General features: G+C 42.7%; 1 protein-coding gene across 6 annotated transcripts in view; it reads right to left on the reverse strand.

The window, feature by feature from the left end:
• Positions 1 to 678: 678 nt before the first annotated feature.
• The window catches only part of LOC134349356 (sideroflexin-1), a 93,453-nt gene continuing 79,888 nt past the window's right edge, over positions 679 to 14,243 (reverse strand). For 3 of the 6 annotated variants that reach the window (XM_063053544.1, XM_063053546.1, XM_063053545.1), the window contains one exon: positions 688 to 1,721. In XM_063053544.1, coding sequence (XP_062909614.1) covers positions 1,625 to 1,721 — 97 coding nt within the window. In that variant the 3' untranslated portion in view covers positions 688 to 1,624. Of the gene's footprint in view, positions 1,722 to 14,243 lie in introns of all 6 variants that reach the window. The other 3 variants (XM_063053541.1, XM_063053543.1, XM_063053542.1) reach the window with 3 other exon arrangements.

The following is a 14,243-nucleotide window of genomic DNA, read 5'->3' on the forward strand; positions in this document are numbered from 1 at the left end:
TATATAAAAAAGGAACATGTTCTAATAGTTAGAATTAGACCTGGAGCCATTTGTGACAAGAAAAAATTGTCTCACATCATTTGAGAATAGGGACATGGATGAATACACAAACTATCTGAATGATGAATTCAGAAACTGAAGGTGAAGAGACTGTAGTGTAGAGGTCAGCTGGAGGAAGACCATAAGATGATTAAAACACAAAAATGACATATTTGTGGCTTTGGAAACTAGAAACCAAAATAAATCAGCAAAAATAAATATGATGAATATGGATGACTTTGTGGGACAGGAAAGAAGCTGCAATATTTGAGGTAGTACAGAATTATCGTGTTGTTAATAAGAGGCTGCAATTGCCATTTTATTCTACATTACTGAATGAATTTCACTCAACCAATGGAAAATCAGTTGCTCTGCACAGTTCATTAACATCTTCATTTGGAGATCATCAAAGATCCTATAGAAAGATAATAGTTAAATCAGTGGCACACATGAAAAAGGGCTATTCCAAAAAAAACTGCTGTGTTTTAGTGCATGAACAAATGAATAGCTGAAGCACAATCAAAGAGGATAACAATCACTTCTACTTCATTAGCATTATCAGGCCAAAACAAATTTTGACATCGACAACTGCAGTCATTTCATTTTTATATCGAAGTTTTCTTCATTTACAACATCTGTGTAAAATAGATGACAGCACCATTAGTATTTGACGTGTGTTTTGACAAATAATTTCACACAAAAACTGTATTATCTTTTCTTGAAGTTTCACTTTGTTTTATTTTCCAGTTTCATCTAAATAATACTTTCATTGATTGAAAGATTGCAATATACTTTTTGTATTAAAATTGTACTATAATCACGACATAATCTTAAAAATCCTGAAGGCATTAAATATCTAGGAATGTAAAATATTTTAAAGAATGTGCTTGTACTGCAACATTGTAGGCTTATTGCACATGCCAATGAAATCATTAAAGCCATTATCATCTTCTGAACAGAGATATCAAGTTCCATATTATTTCAAGTATTTAGTCCTTTATACTCAATTTGGAGTTTAAAATTTATTCAAGTGGCAGAGGCTCAGACAGTACATAATTTAGCTTACAGAAAATTACCTTCTGATCTTTTCACATACAGCCCTGAAACATAAATTTGAAGTGAAATGTTTATGCTAATTTCTAATACAATTATATTTGCATAACATTTTGACTAGTTACAAGATCTATTTTCTGTTCTAATCTAATTAGTAAATGTTAACACTTGGTATAACCACAAACACAGTACACACTAACAGGATGAATATAGTTGTAGTGAATGAGCAATGTAGTAATGTTTTGTGTCATGTCAGTTGATTGAGGTTGACACTGGTATAAGTTATTTTAGAAACAGACAACATAAATGCAGACAGCACAAACTGTTGCCTTTTTGAAACAGTCTTATCTGAAACTACTATCAACCATTATTAGTTTAGATTAGTATTCTTAGATTATTAAATAAGGTTTCTGAAAAAAACTATGTAAAAGTACAAATGGGTTAAGACAAAAACACAGTTTTTAAAATTCTGTCACATTGAACTCACTACAAACTGGTTTGCTTGGTGCTTTTCTTCAATCATTTTGTGCTTTTACAATCCTTTGTTGAAGTAAACACATTCCAGTCCATGGCTGGCCTCTTTAACTTTTTCTTGAATATCATGCTCAAGACGGCTCACAGACATAGAGCTGTAAGAAATTAAAGACATCCTTAGACAGTTACAGTTTATAATTTCCGTAGAATGCCGAAATGTCAATGAACAGCCAGGTATGTAAATTTTCATTCAGCATCATCTTGCTTTACACCCTTTCCTCCATCACTCAGCTAGTTGGAACAACAAATCCAATTCTTTTCGTTTCTATCCAGCCATAGTACCCAGATCACCTCAAGTACTTTATATCCTTTCACTCCCATGCTACTGTGTCAGTCTTGTCGAAACAACCCATTGCTGGTTCTTTCCTCTGTCTGTATTTACCAGCCTTCAGCAATCTCATTCAAAATTAGGATGGTGGTTTCCACTTGTGTGATACCCATACGACTTAATGACTACTACAACTATCACTTATCTTGTTATTGTCAACTTCCAGACTGCTTTCCAAAATCCATCACTGAATGAGCAGAAAATTTCTTTACCCAAACACTGACAAGAACAAATTCATTTTCTTTGGCCTTCATCACAAACTCTCATTTGTAGCAGCTGACTATGCCTGTCCATAGTAACAGAAGCTGTAAAGGCAGTCTGTAGCCTTTGTGTTGAATTTGATCTTGGAATGAGCTTGCAATCACAAAACCAATGCCATCTCTAGATTTACTTCCTGCCCTGTTTCACACTTACTTCAGCTGTTGTACTGAAACCCTTATCCATACTTCTAGAACCAATTATTTCAGTGAACTTCTGGCCAGTTTCTCAAGTTCTAGTCTTCATTTACTTGAAGATATCCAAAACTTTGCTGCTTGCATCCTAGTTTACATGAAGTTCTGCTGACCCATTATATTGTTGTTTAATGTTGGCTCCCATGACTAAAGACTTAGGCTATGTCCACAATACGCCGGATAATTTTGAAAATGAAGCCTTTTCTCTTCGTTTTGACCCTCTGTCCACACTAAAGCGACGTTTTCATCCCCTGAAAACGGAGATTTTCAGAAACGGTCTCCAGAGTGAATACATCTGAAAACGCCTAATATCCGTTGTAGTGTATAAGGGGTAAATGGAAAGATTTAAAAACGTTGTTATGACAACACCACAACAACAATGCTTTTTCTGCTTCTGCTTGGTACTGCGCAAGCACTGCCGTACGGCTGTTATAACGCATAGTTGGTGTGAACGGCGTGAGAGTTAAATTGTAATGTGAGCTTTTTTGACTATTTAGAAACGCTGTCATGACGTGCCGGAACAGATGGCTGCAGCGCAGCATTTCGTTGTTTTCTTGAACGCAACCCTCCACATAACCTAACAATTTCAGAACAGACAGCAACGAGACGAAGCCAAAAGAGTTAGAAATGTACTCACCAAATACTTTGACCCATTGCTTACTGAATGAATAAGTATACTCACTTTGCCCTGTTTTCTGTCCTTGCTTGTATGAAGGTGGCTTACCTACTTATGCAAGTACTTCTCTGACAATAGATGTGTAACAGCCTGATGTAACATTGTATGGAAATACAAGATAACACTGCTTTATTAACAAGATGCTTTATTAATGCAACAGAGTTAGTCAATTTTTCAATGTTCGTCATCAGCCAGGTCATACTGTCTGTGAACTCCCTGTCGGTTGCCTCCATACGCTCCAGTATTTGTTTTTTTTTAGTTTTAAGTCCTCCTGCGTGAGAGCCAAGAGCAATCCCTTTAAAGTTTTTCTACTCTGTAACTGGACAAACGCGCAGCAAGTATACCACTTCCTCTTCGTTTGTTTTCTGTGTGTCCTGCGCATGCCCAGTAGGAGCAGATTCGCCCAAATATCCGACTAATGTGGACGGAGATATTTTGGAAAACGCTTAGTGTGGACGCCTGTCGTTTTTACTCGAAACCGGTGTTTTCAAAATTATCCGGTGTAGTGTAGACGTAGCCTCAATTATAAAATTATTATTTTCTGATTTCTCCATAACTTTGGCCATGATTTTTCTACATTTGCTTTCTTCAGAATACAGTTTCATTGTCTTCACTACTGTGTTGATAATGTTATATTCTACTACTGAGAAGGCATTCCTTTCTGCTCAGATGGCATATAAATCTATGATTACTTATTAGGGAATTCACAGACTCAACAGTGGTGTTGATATTTAAGGTTATTACAGTGGGAGACAAGGCTGGGCTTTCCCCTGTTCAAGATGCTTATTACCTTGCATTTCAGTCCTGACATTTGTCCAGAATTGAAGATAGCTGACTTGATCTGTTTTATTAACAGAAGATTTGTATATAGAGCTCAATGTTAGAAGCAATAAATTGTTCACTGTTTTATCAGGCCACCGGTGGAAAAAAGTGTTGTTAGATACGTAATTGCAGATGTAAGACCCTAAGACAAAGGAGCAGAATTAGGCTATTCAGCCCACAGTGGCTAACTTATTATCCCCCTCAACCCCATTCTCCTGCCTTCTCCCTGTAAACTTTCATATCTGAATAATCAAGAACCTATCAACCTCTGCCTTATATATACCCAATCCTCAGGAACTCCTGCAGTGATGTATTGGAGCCATGATGGTTTTAATTGCCACAACCATCTTTATATCATATATGATTATAGCCTCTGGAGGAGTTATCTTTTGATCTCCTTTACTATGTAGTCAAATACAGTATAGGCTCTCAATCCTGACCTGAAGCGTACAAACTGTTTTGCCAGAATCTGAGCTTTGGAGTAGATTATTTGTGAATATTTAACACAACTGAAATACTGATAGTTAATTCATGGTCAGTATGTTCAAATATGGAAAATTACATCCAGAATTTTAAAACTGGAGATAAAGGAGAATTATTTTTTTTTAAAGAAGTACTTTTATAGAGCCTTGTGGTTGTTCCTCTCCGCACCAAGTGGCACATCGGGTGGCAATCTTGCTGTTTCTTTAGCATTTGTCTGCTTTTAACAAGGCCAAGTTGCTAGCTTGATGGTCAACCCAGCACGGATGTAAACTGTGCAAGGAGCCAGCCAGATTCAAACCCCCAGGACCATTCACCCTGAAGTCCAGTGTGGATGCCACAACACTATTGGCTGGCGTTATAGAGCCATGACATGCAAGTTAAGACAACCATGGCTAAAGTAAATTAAATAAAGCATTAAATATTTTTTGACAAATAAGTGACACCAAAACAGAATTAAATTAAATAAAGTTGAGATTGTAACCTATTTTAAATTACTTTTTCCTGGTCATTTTGGTCTGGTTAAAATCTCAGGTCGTGCCCTGGGCAAGCCAATTCTCTGTATGAATTGAAAGCTTTATCTGAACAATTCCAGGTAATTGACAAAGGCAGAGATCAAAAGAATGCTAATGTATCAGATTAATAGAGAGTCTCTTTACCTCTTGATTAAAAGTAACAGTTAACTCAGAGGTGGACCACTGTAAAAATTTGCCAGGTATTACATAGGATAAAGGAACAGAATAACATGATGCAGATGAAACTTAATTAGAAAAATAAGTTTAAGGGTAATGTACACAAAAAATGCTGGTGAACGCAGCAGGCCAGGCAGCATCTATAGGAAGAGGTACAGTCGATGTTTCGGGCCGAGACCCTCTGTCAGGACTAACGGAAAGAAGAGATAGAAAGAGGTTTGAAAGTGGGAGGGGGAAGGGGGAGATCTAAAATGATAGACAACAGGAGGGGGAGGGATGGAGCTAAGAGCTGGAAAGTAGATTGGCAAAAGGGATAGGAGGCTGGAGAAGGGAGAGGATCATGGGACGGGAAGCCTAGGAAGAAAGAAAGGGGGAGGGGGGAAGCCCAGAGGATGGGCAAGGAGTATAGTGAGAGGGACAGAGGGAGGAAAGGGGGTGGGGGGGGAGGAGAGGGAGAGGGAGGGGGAGAGGGAGGGGGAGAGGGAGGGGGAGAGGGAGGGGGAGAGGGAGGGGGAGAGGGAGGGGGAGAGGGAGGGGGAGAGGGAGGGGGAGAGGGAGAGGGAGAGGGAATAAATAAATAAATAACGGATGGGGTACGAAGGGGAGGTGGGGCATTAACGGAAGTTAGAGAAGTCAATGTTCATGCCATCAGGCTGGAGGCTACCCAGACGGAATATAACATGTTGTTCCTCCAACCTGAGTGTGGCTTCATCTTGACAGTAGAGGAGGCCGTGGATAGACATATCAGAATGGGAATGGGACGTGGAATTAAGATGTGTGGCCACTGGGAGATCCTGCTTTCTGTGGCGGACAGAGCGTAGGTGTTCAGTGAAATGGTCTCCCAGTCTGTGTCGGGTCTCGCCCATATACAGAAGGCTGCATTGGGAGCACCAGACACAGTATATCACCCCAGCCGACTCACAAGTGAAGTGTCGCCTCACCTGGAAGGACTGTCTGGGGCCCTGAATGGTGGTGAGGGAGGAAGTGTAAGGGTATGTGTAGCACTTATTTCGCTTACAAATGCCGGGAGGGAGATCGGTGGGAAGGGATGGGGGAGATGAATGGAGAAGGGAGTCGCATAGGGAGCGATCCCTGTGGAAAGTGGGGGGGGGGAGGGAAAGATATGCTTAGTGGTGGGATCCCGTTGGAGGTGGCAGAAGTTACGGAGAATTCTATGTTGGACCCGAAGGCTGGTGGGGTGGTAGGTGAGAACAAAGGGAACACTATTCCTAGTGGGGTGGCGGGAGGATGGGATGAGAGCAGATGTGTGTGAAATGGGAGAGATGCGGTTGAGAGCAGAGTTGATGGTGGAGGAAGGGAAGTCCCTTTCTTAAAAAAAAGGACATCTCCTTCGTCCTGGATTGAAAAGCCTCATCCTGAGAGCAGATGCGGCGGAGACGGAGGAATTGCAAGAAGGGGATGGCATTTTTGCAAGAGAGAGGGTGGGAAGAGGTATAGTCCAGGTAGCTGTGAGAGTCCATAGGCTTATAGTAGACATCAGTAGATAAGCTGTCTCCAGAGACAGAGACAGAAAGATGAAGAAAGGGGAGGGAGGTGTCGGAAATGGACCAGGTAAACTTGAGGGCAGAGTGAAAGTTGGAGGCAAAGTTAATGAAGTCAACGTGGTTGCCTCCAACCTGATGGTATGAACACTGACTTCTCTAACCCGTTAATGTCCCACCTTCCCTTCGTACCCCATCCGTTATATATTTATTATTATTATTATTTTTTTCTCTCTCCTTTTTCTCCATCTGTCCCTCTCACTATACTCCTTGCCCATCATCTGGGCTTCCCCCCTCCCCCTTACTTTCTCCCTAGGCCTCCCGTCCCATGATCCTCTCCCTTCTCCAGCCTCATATCCCTTTTGCCAATCAACTTTCCAGCTCTTAGCTCCATCCCTCCTGCTCCTGTCTTCTCCTATCGTTTCGGATCTCCCCCTCCCCTTCTCAAATCTCTTACTATCTCTTCCTTCAGTTAGTCCTGACGAAGCGTCTCGGCCCGAAACGTTGACTGTACCTCTTCCTATAGATGCTGCCTGGCCTGCTGCGTTCACCAGCATCTTTTGTGTGTGTTGCTTGAAATTCCAACATCTGCAGATTTCCTCGTGTTTGCGTTTAAGGGTAATATGATTGAAGGGCATAAAATAATAAAGAAAATCTGTAGAATTTACAAAGAATGATTGTGCCCTCACGGATAGACCTTAGAAAAAAAGGATTCAGTTTATGTAGAAAGATCTTGCATTTTTAAGCTTCATTCCTGGATGAGCTCAATCTTTTTTTATGCAAACTTTGAATACCAATAAGACCATACGACAAAGGAGCAGAATTAGGCCATTTGGCCCATCATGGCTGATTTATTATTCCTCCTCAACCCCACTCTCCTGCCTTCTCTCTGTAAACCTTGATAACTAAGTAATCAAGAACCTATCAACTTCCACCCTAAATATACCCAATGACTCGGCCTCCACAGTCGTTTGTGGAAATGAATTCCATAGATTCACAGTCGACGTTTCAGGCCGAGACCCTTCGTCAGGACTAACTGAAGGAAGAGTGAGTAAGGGATTTGAAAGTTGGAGGGGGAGGGGGAGATCCAAAATGATAGGAGAAGACAGGAGGAGGGGGGATAGAGCCAAGAGCTGGACAGGTGATAGGCAAAAGGGGATACGAGAGGATCATGGGACAGGAGGTCTGGGAAGAAAGACAAGCTGAGGGGGGGACCCAGAGGATGGGCAAGAGGTATATTCAGAGGGACAGAGGGAGAAAAAGGAGAGTGAGAGAAAGAATGTGTGCATAAAAATAAGTAACAGATGGGGTACAAGGGGGAGGTGGGGCCTTAGCGGAAGTTAGAGAAGTCGATGTTCATGCCATCAGGTTGGAGGCTACCCAGACGGAATATAAGGTGTTGTTCCTCCAACCTGAGTGTGGCTTCATCTTTACAGTAGAGGAGGCCGTGGATAGACATGTCAGAATGGGAATGGGATGTGGAATTAAAATGTGTGGCCACTGGGAGATCCTGCTTTCTCTGGCGGACAGAGCGTAGATGTTCAGCAAAGCGGTCCCCCAGTCTGCGTCGGGTCTCGCCAATATATAAAAGGCCACATCGGGAGCACCGGACGCAGTATACCAGTGGCCACACATTTTAATTGATATACTGCGTCCGGTGCTCCCGATGTGGCCTTTTATATACTGGCGAGACCCGACGCAGACTGGGAGACCGCTTTGCTGAACATCTACGCTCTGTCCGCCACAGAAAGCAGGATCTCCCAGTGGCCACACATTTTAATTGATATACTGCGTCCGGTGCTCCCGATGTGGCCTTTTATATATTGGCGAGACCCGACGCAGACTGGGAGACTGCTTTGCTGAACATCTACGCTCTGTCCGCCAGAGAAAGCAGGATCTCCCAGTGGCCACACATGTTAATTCCACATCCCATTCCCATTCTGACATGTCTATCCACGGCCTCCTCTACTGTAAAGATGAAGCCACACTCAGGTTGGAGGAACAACACCTTATATTCCATCTGGGTAGCCTCCAACCTGATGGCATGAACATCGACTTCTCTAACTTCCGCTAAGGCCCCACCTCCCCCCGTACTCCATCTGTTACTTATTTTTATGCACACATTCTTTCTCTCACTCTCCTTTTTCTCCCTCTGTCCCTCTGAATATACCTCTTGCCCATCCTCCTGGTCCCCCCCCCCGTCTTTCTTCCCGGACCTCCTGTCCCATGATCCTCTCGTATCCCCTTTTGCCTATCACCTGTCCAGCTCTTGGCTCTATCCCTCCCCCTCCTGTCTTCTCCTATCATTTTGGATCTCCCCCTCCCCCTCCAACTTTCAAATCCCTTACTCACTCTTCCTTCAGTTAGTCCTGACGAAGGGTCTCGGCCTGAAACGTCGACGGCACCTCTTCCTACAGATGCTGCCTGACCTGCTGCGTTCACCAGCAACTTTGATGTGTGTTGCTTGAATTTCCAGCATCTGCAGAATTCCTGTTGTTTCCATAGATTCACCATTCCCTGGCCAAAGAAATTCCTCATGCCTTTCTAAATAGACGTCTCTCTATTCTGAGGCTGTGCCTTCAGGTCCTAGACTCTCCCACTATAGGAAATTCCTCTCCACATCTACTCTATATACACATTTCAATATTCAATAGGTTTCAATGAGATCCCCTCTCATTCTTCCAAACTCCAGTAAATACAGACCCACAGACATCAAATGCGCATTTGTTAACCCTTTCATTCCTGGAATCAATCTTATAAACCTCTGGACCCTCTCCAATGCCAGTATATCTTTTCTTAGATATGGGGCCCACAATAACCCCAGTGCAATCTGACCAATGCCTGACAAAGCCTCAGCATCATATTCTTATTTTGATATTCTAGGCCTCTTGAAATGAATGCTAACATTGCATTTGCCTTCCTTACCACTGACTCAGTCTGCAAGTTAACCTTTAGAGAATTCTGCACGAGTCCCTAGTCCATTTGTACCTCTGATATTTGAATTTTCTTCCTGTTTAGAAAAGTGTAGGCCTTTTTTTCCTTTTACCAAAGTTCAAGACCATAGACTTATTTGACTATTCTCCTAATATGCTTGCAACACCGTGTGTCCGACAGAGTGATCAGCAGCACTGGGGCTCCACAGGGGACTGTCTTGTCTCCCTTTCTCTTCACCATTTACACTTCAGACTTCAACTACTGCACAGAGTCTTGTCATCTTCAGAAGATTTCTGATGACTCTGCCATAGTTGGATGCATCAGCGAGGGAGATGAGGCTGAGTACAGGGCTACGGTAGGAAAGTTTGTTACATGGTGTGGGCAGAATTATCTGCAGCTTAATATGAAAAAGACTAAGGAGCTGGTGGTAGACCTGAAGAGAGCTAAGGTACCGGTGACCCCTGTTTCCATCCAGGGGTCAGGGTGGACATGGTGGAGGATTACAAATCCCTGGGGATACGAATTGACAATAAATTGGACTGGTCAAAGAACACTGAGGCTGTCTACAAGAAGGGTCAGAACCGTCTCTATTTCCTGAGGAGACTGAGGTCCTTTAACATCTGCCGGACAATGCTGAGGATGTTCTACGAGTCTGCGGTGGCCAGTGCTATCATGTTTGCTGTTGTGTGCTGGGGCAGCAGGCTGAGGGTAGCAGACACCAACAGAGTCAACAAACTTATTCGTAAGGCCAGTGATGTTGTGGGGATGGAACTGGACTCTCTGATGGTGGTGTCTGAAAAGAGGATGCTGTCCAAGTTGCATGCCATCTTGGACAATGTTTCCCATCCACTACATAATGCACTACTTGGGCACAGGAATACATTCAGCCAGAGACTCATTCCACCGAGGTGCAACACAGAGCGTCATAGGAAGTCATTCCTGCCTGTGGCCATTAAACTTTACAACTCCTCCCTTGGAGGGTCAGAAACCCTGAGCCAATAGGCTTGTCCTGGACTTGCTTACTGGCATAATTTACATATTACTATTTAACTATTTATGGTTTTATTACTATTTATTATTTATGGTGCAACTGTAACGAAAACCAATATCCCCCGGGATCAATAAAGTATGACTATGACTATGAATATGTCCAAGTCATCATGCAGACTCCCCACTTCCTCAACATTACCTGACCCTCCACCTATCTTTGTATTGTCTGCAAATTTGATCACAAAGTCATCAATTCTGTCATTCAAATCATTAAAATTTAACATGAAAAGAGGTAGTCCCAACACCGACCCCGATGGAACACAAAACTACACCTGTGTGAATCCCTGATGCATCTGGTGACTGTGATCTCTGTCTTGGAGGCCGATGTCAGAACATCTTTCAAGAGGGCAAACACTCACAGGGCATGAGGCCCTGATGGTATACCTGGCAGGGCTCTGATAATCTCTGCCAACCAACTTGCAGGAGTGTTCAAATACATCTTCAATCTCTCACTGTTGCAGTTGGAATTTCCCACCCCCTTCAAAAGGGCAACAATTGCACCAGTGCCCAAGAACAGCAGGGTGAGTGGCCTCAACGACGATCACCCAGTGGGATTCACATCTGCTGTGCTGATGTGTTTTGAGAGGTTGATCATGGCTGGAATTAACTGCTGCCTAAGCAAGGACCTGGACCTGGACCTGCTGTAATTTGCCTTTCACCACAATAGGTCTATAGCGGAAGCAAACTTGGCTTTGGATCACCTGGATAATAGTAATAACTAAGCCAGGCTGCTGTTTTTTGACTCATTGCTTCCATGAAGGAGGAGCCTGAAGACACACACTCAACATTTCTGGAATAGCTCTTTCCCCATCACTATCAGATTTTTGAATGACAATGAATCCATGAACACTCCGTCAGTATTTTTTTCCCTCTTTTTGCACTACTTATTTATTTTTTATATATACTTATTGTAATTTTTTTGTTTTTTTATTATGTATGCAATGTACTACTACCAGAAAACAACAAATTTCACGACATATGTCAGTGATATTATATCTGATGCAACATAGACAAAATGCTGGAGGAATTCAGCAAGTTAGGCAGCATCAATGGAAGTGAATTAACAGTTGACGTTTCAGGCCGAGACTCTTCTTCAGGACTGAAGGGGAAAATGGCAGAATAAAAAGGTGAGGGGAGGGACATGAGGATAGCTAGAAGGTGATAGCTGAAGCTAGGTGGGTAGGAAACAAAGGACTGGAGATGAAAGAATCTGATAGGAGAGGAGAGTGAAGTATAGGAGAAAGGGAAGGAGGTGGAGCACCCACACGGCAGGTGAGAAATCAATATTCATGCCATCTGGTTGCAGGCTACTCAGATGGAATCTAAGGTGTTGCTCCTCCCCACAGAGGGTGGCTTCATTGTGGCACAAGAAGAGGCCACGGACCAACACGTTGGAATGAGAATGGGACTAGGAATTAAAATGTTGGGCCACCGGGATGTCCCGTTTTTGGTGGATGGTGCTGAGGTGCTCCATGAAGCGGTCCCCCCAATTTATGACGGGTCTCACCAATGTAGAAGAAGCCATTTCAGGAGCACCAGATACAACAGATGACCCCAGCAGATTCACAGGTGATGTTTTGCCTCACATGGAAAGATTGCTTGGGATCTTGAATGGAGCTGAGGGAGGAGGTGAATGGGCAGGTGCAGCACTTTGGCTACTTACAGGGATAAGTTCTGGGAAGGAGATTAGTGGGGAAGGATGAATAGACGTGTTTAATGGTAGGATCCCTTTGGACAAGGAGAAAGCTGTTCAATATGATGTGTCGGATCTGGAGGCTCATGGGTATAGTTTATAAGGACAAGAGAAGCTCTATGTTAAGGCGGGAGGAAGATGGGGTGAGTGCAGATGTGTAGAAAATGGAGGAGATGCGGGTGAGAGCAGCAACAAAGGTGTGAGGGAGGGAAACCCGAAACCCCACTTTTGAAGAAGGAGGACATGTCCTGGAATTTAGCCCATCGAGTCTGCTCCGCCATTTCATCACTTCCCTCTGAGCCCCAATCTCCTGATTTCTCCCTGTATCCCTTCATGCCCTGATTAATCAAAAATCTATCAATCTTTGCCTTAAATATACTCAATGACATGGCCTCCTGTGGCAACAAATTCCACAGATTCACCACCCTCTGGCTAAATAAATTCTTCCTCATCTCCATTGTAAATAGATGCCCTGCCATTTGTGAGAGTAAGAGTTCGGCATGGACTAGAAGGGCCGAGATGGCCTGTTTCCGTGTTGTAATTGTTGTATGGTTACGTGAAAGCCTCATCCTGGGAGCAGATACAGTGGAGACAAAGGAACTGAGAAAAGGGAATAAAATTTTTTTTTTACAGGGGACAGGATGAGAAGAGGTATAGTCAAGATAGCCATGGGATTCGGTAGGTTTCTCAAGCATATCGGTCAACAGTTTGTCGCCAGAGACAGATTCCTCACGATCACAGTTATTAGTTATTAAATTGTTCTGAAGTGTAGCTACTTTGTAATGTAGGATCATAAAACCAGTCAGTTTATAACGAATGTAGGTAGCATTTCTTCGCATTAAAATGATAGATGTAGAATCCACTATTTCATCCCCTGACATGGTAAATATTAAGGTTCTAAAAACTGGGGGAACAGTCATTCGGAATTAAAGAAAATGGAGAAAGTACAAAAGACAAAGGAGCCAATTTAACAAAATTAAATTGAGAATTAGCTGTAAAATACATGTCAAAAGTTATGTGTAGACTGTACCTGTGTCAAGTTTTAACTGGTCTGGTGCAAGCCTACTAATGGCTAAATATATTGAATTCATTTTCTCATGTTTCCATGGTGGATCTCTGGACCACTAATCTAATGACATTACTACAATAATGGGCCTAACCAAGCTGGACTCGCCTCATTGTTTGGATTTGCTACTCAAAGACCCTGCCCACTGTACTTGCCAGGCTTGGATATGAAGAGTCATATGAGCTGACACTCTGCCACTGGGTGGCAAGTGCTCAATCAGCTTATAGCTGAGGCCCTGTTCTGAGAACGAGTTGCTACCTTTGACAAGGCTGGGAATGGAACTTCTCCATCCTATCACTTTATTATAATAGTTTTTAAATGTATCAGTGACATTTAGGAGTCAGTAATAACAGATCAAAAGATATATGTTTAATTATTTCTTCAACCTCCAGATCTGCAATCCCCATTAAAATGAATGGTGATTTATATCCTATGCCAGCTCTGTCTGGCCTAGGTTGTGGAGAAGGATTTCTGAGTATGGTGCCAGGGAATCACAGCACAAATGGGCTCTATGGTTTGATTCCAGATGAACAATACATGTACTTGTCAGTTTAACCCTGACTTAATAAGTGCAAGTCTAGGAATCACCTACCTGGCAGCAGCTAAATGCTGGTGGATCCCTTTGGAACTGCCATTTACAGCCAGCACAATTCTACATAGCTGGAACTCCAGTGTGCATGTTATATTTACTAAATACAAGTTGCTATGGTTATAACTCCCCTATACTTAAATGACATTTTCCTAGCCCCAAATACTGCACACCATTTTATCAGTCCATTGATCAATGTGTTTCATACTTCTCTGGTGTATTTTAATCAGCTTGTTAGGTATTAATAATTCTGAAAAGCAAAACAGAGCTCCACTGAAACTTTTGATACCTTCACCAGAAAGCCAGAAGTTAAAACAAAATGGAGCAGAACCC

Source organism: Mobula hypostoma, chromosome 7, assembly GCF_963921235.1.
Source record: "Mobula hypostoma chromosome 7, sMobHyp1.1, whole genome shotgun sequence".
In the NCBI taxonomy this organism is placed as follows: Eukaryota; Metazoa; Chordata; class Chondrichthyes; order Myliobatiformes; family Myliobatidae; genus Mobula; species Mobula hypostoma.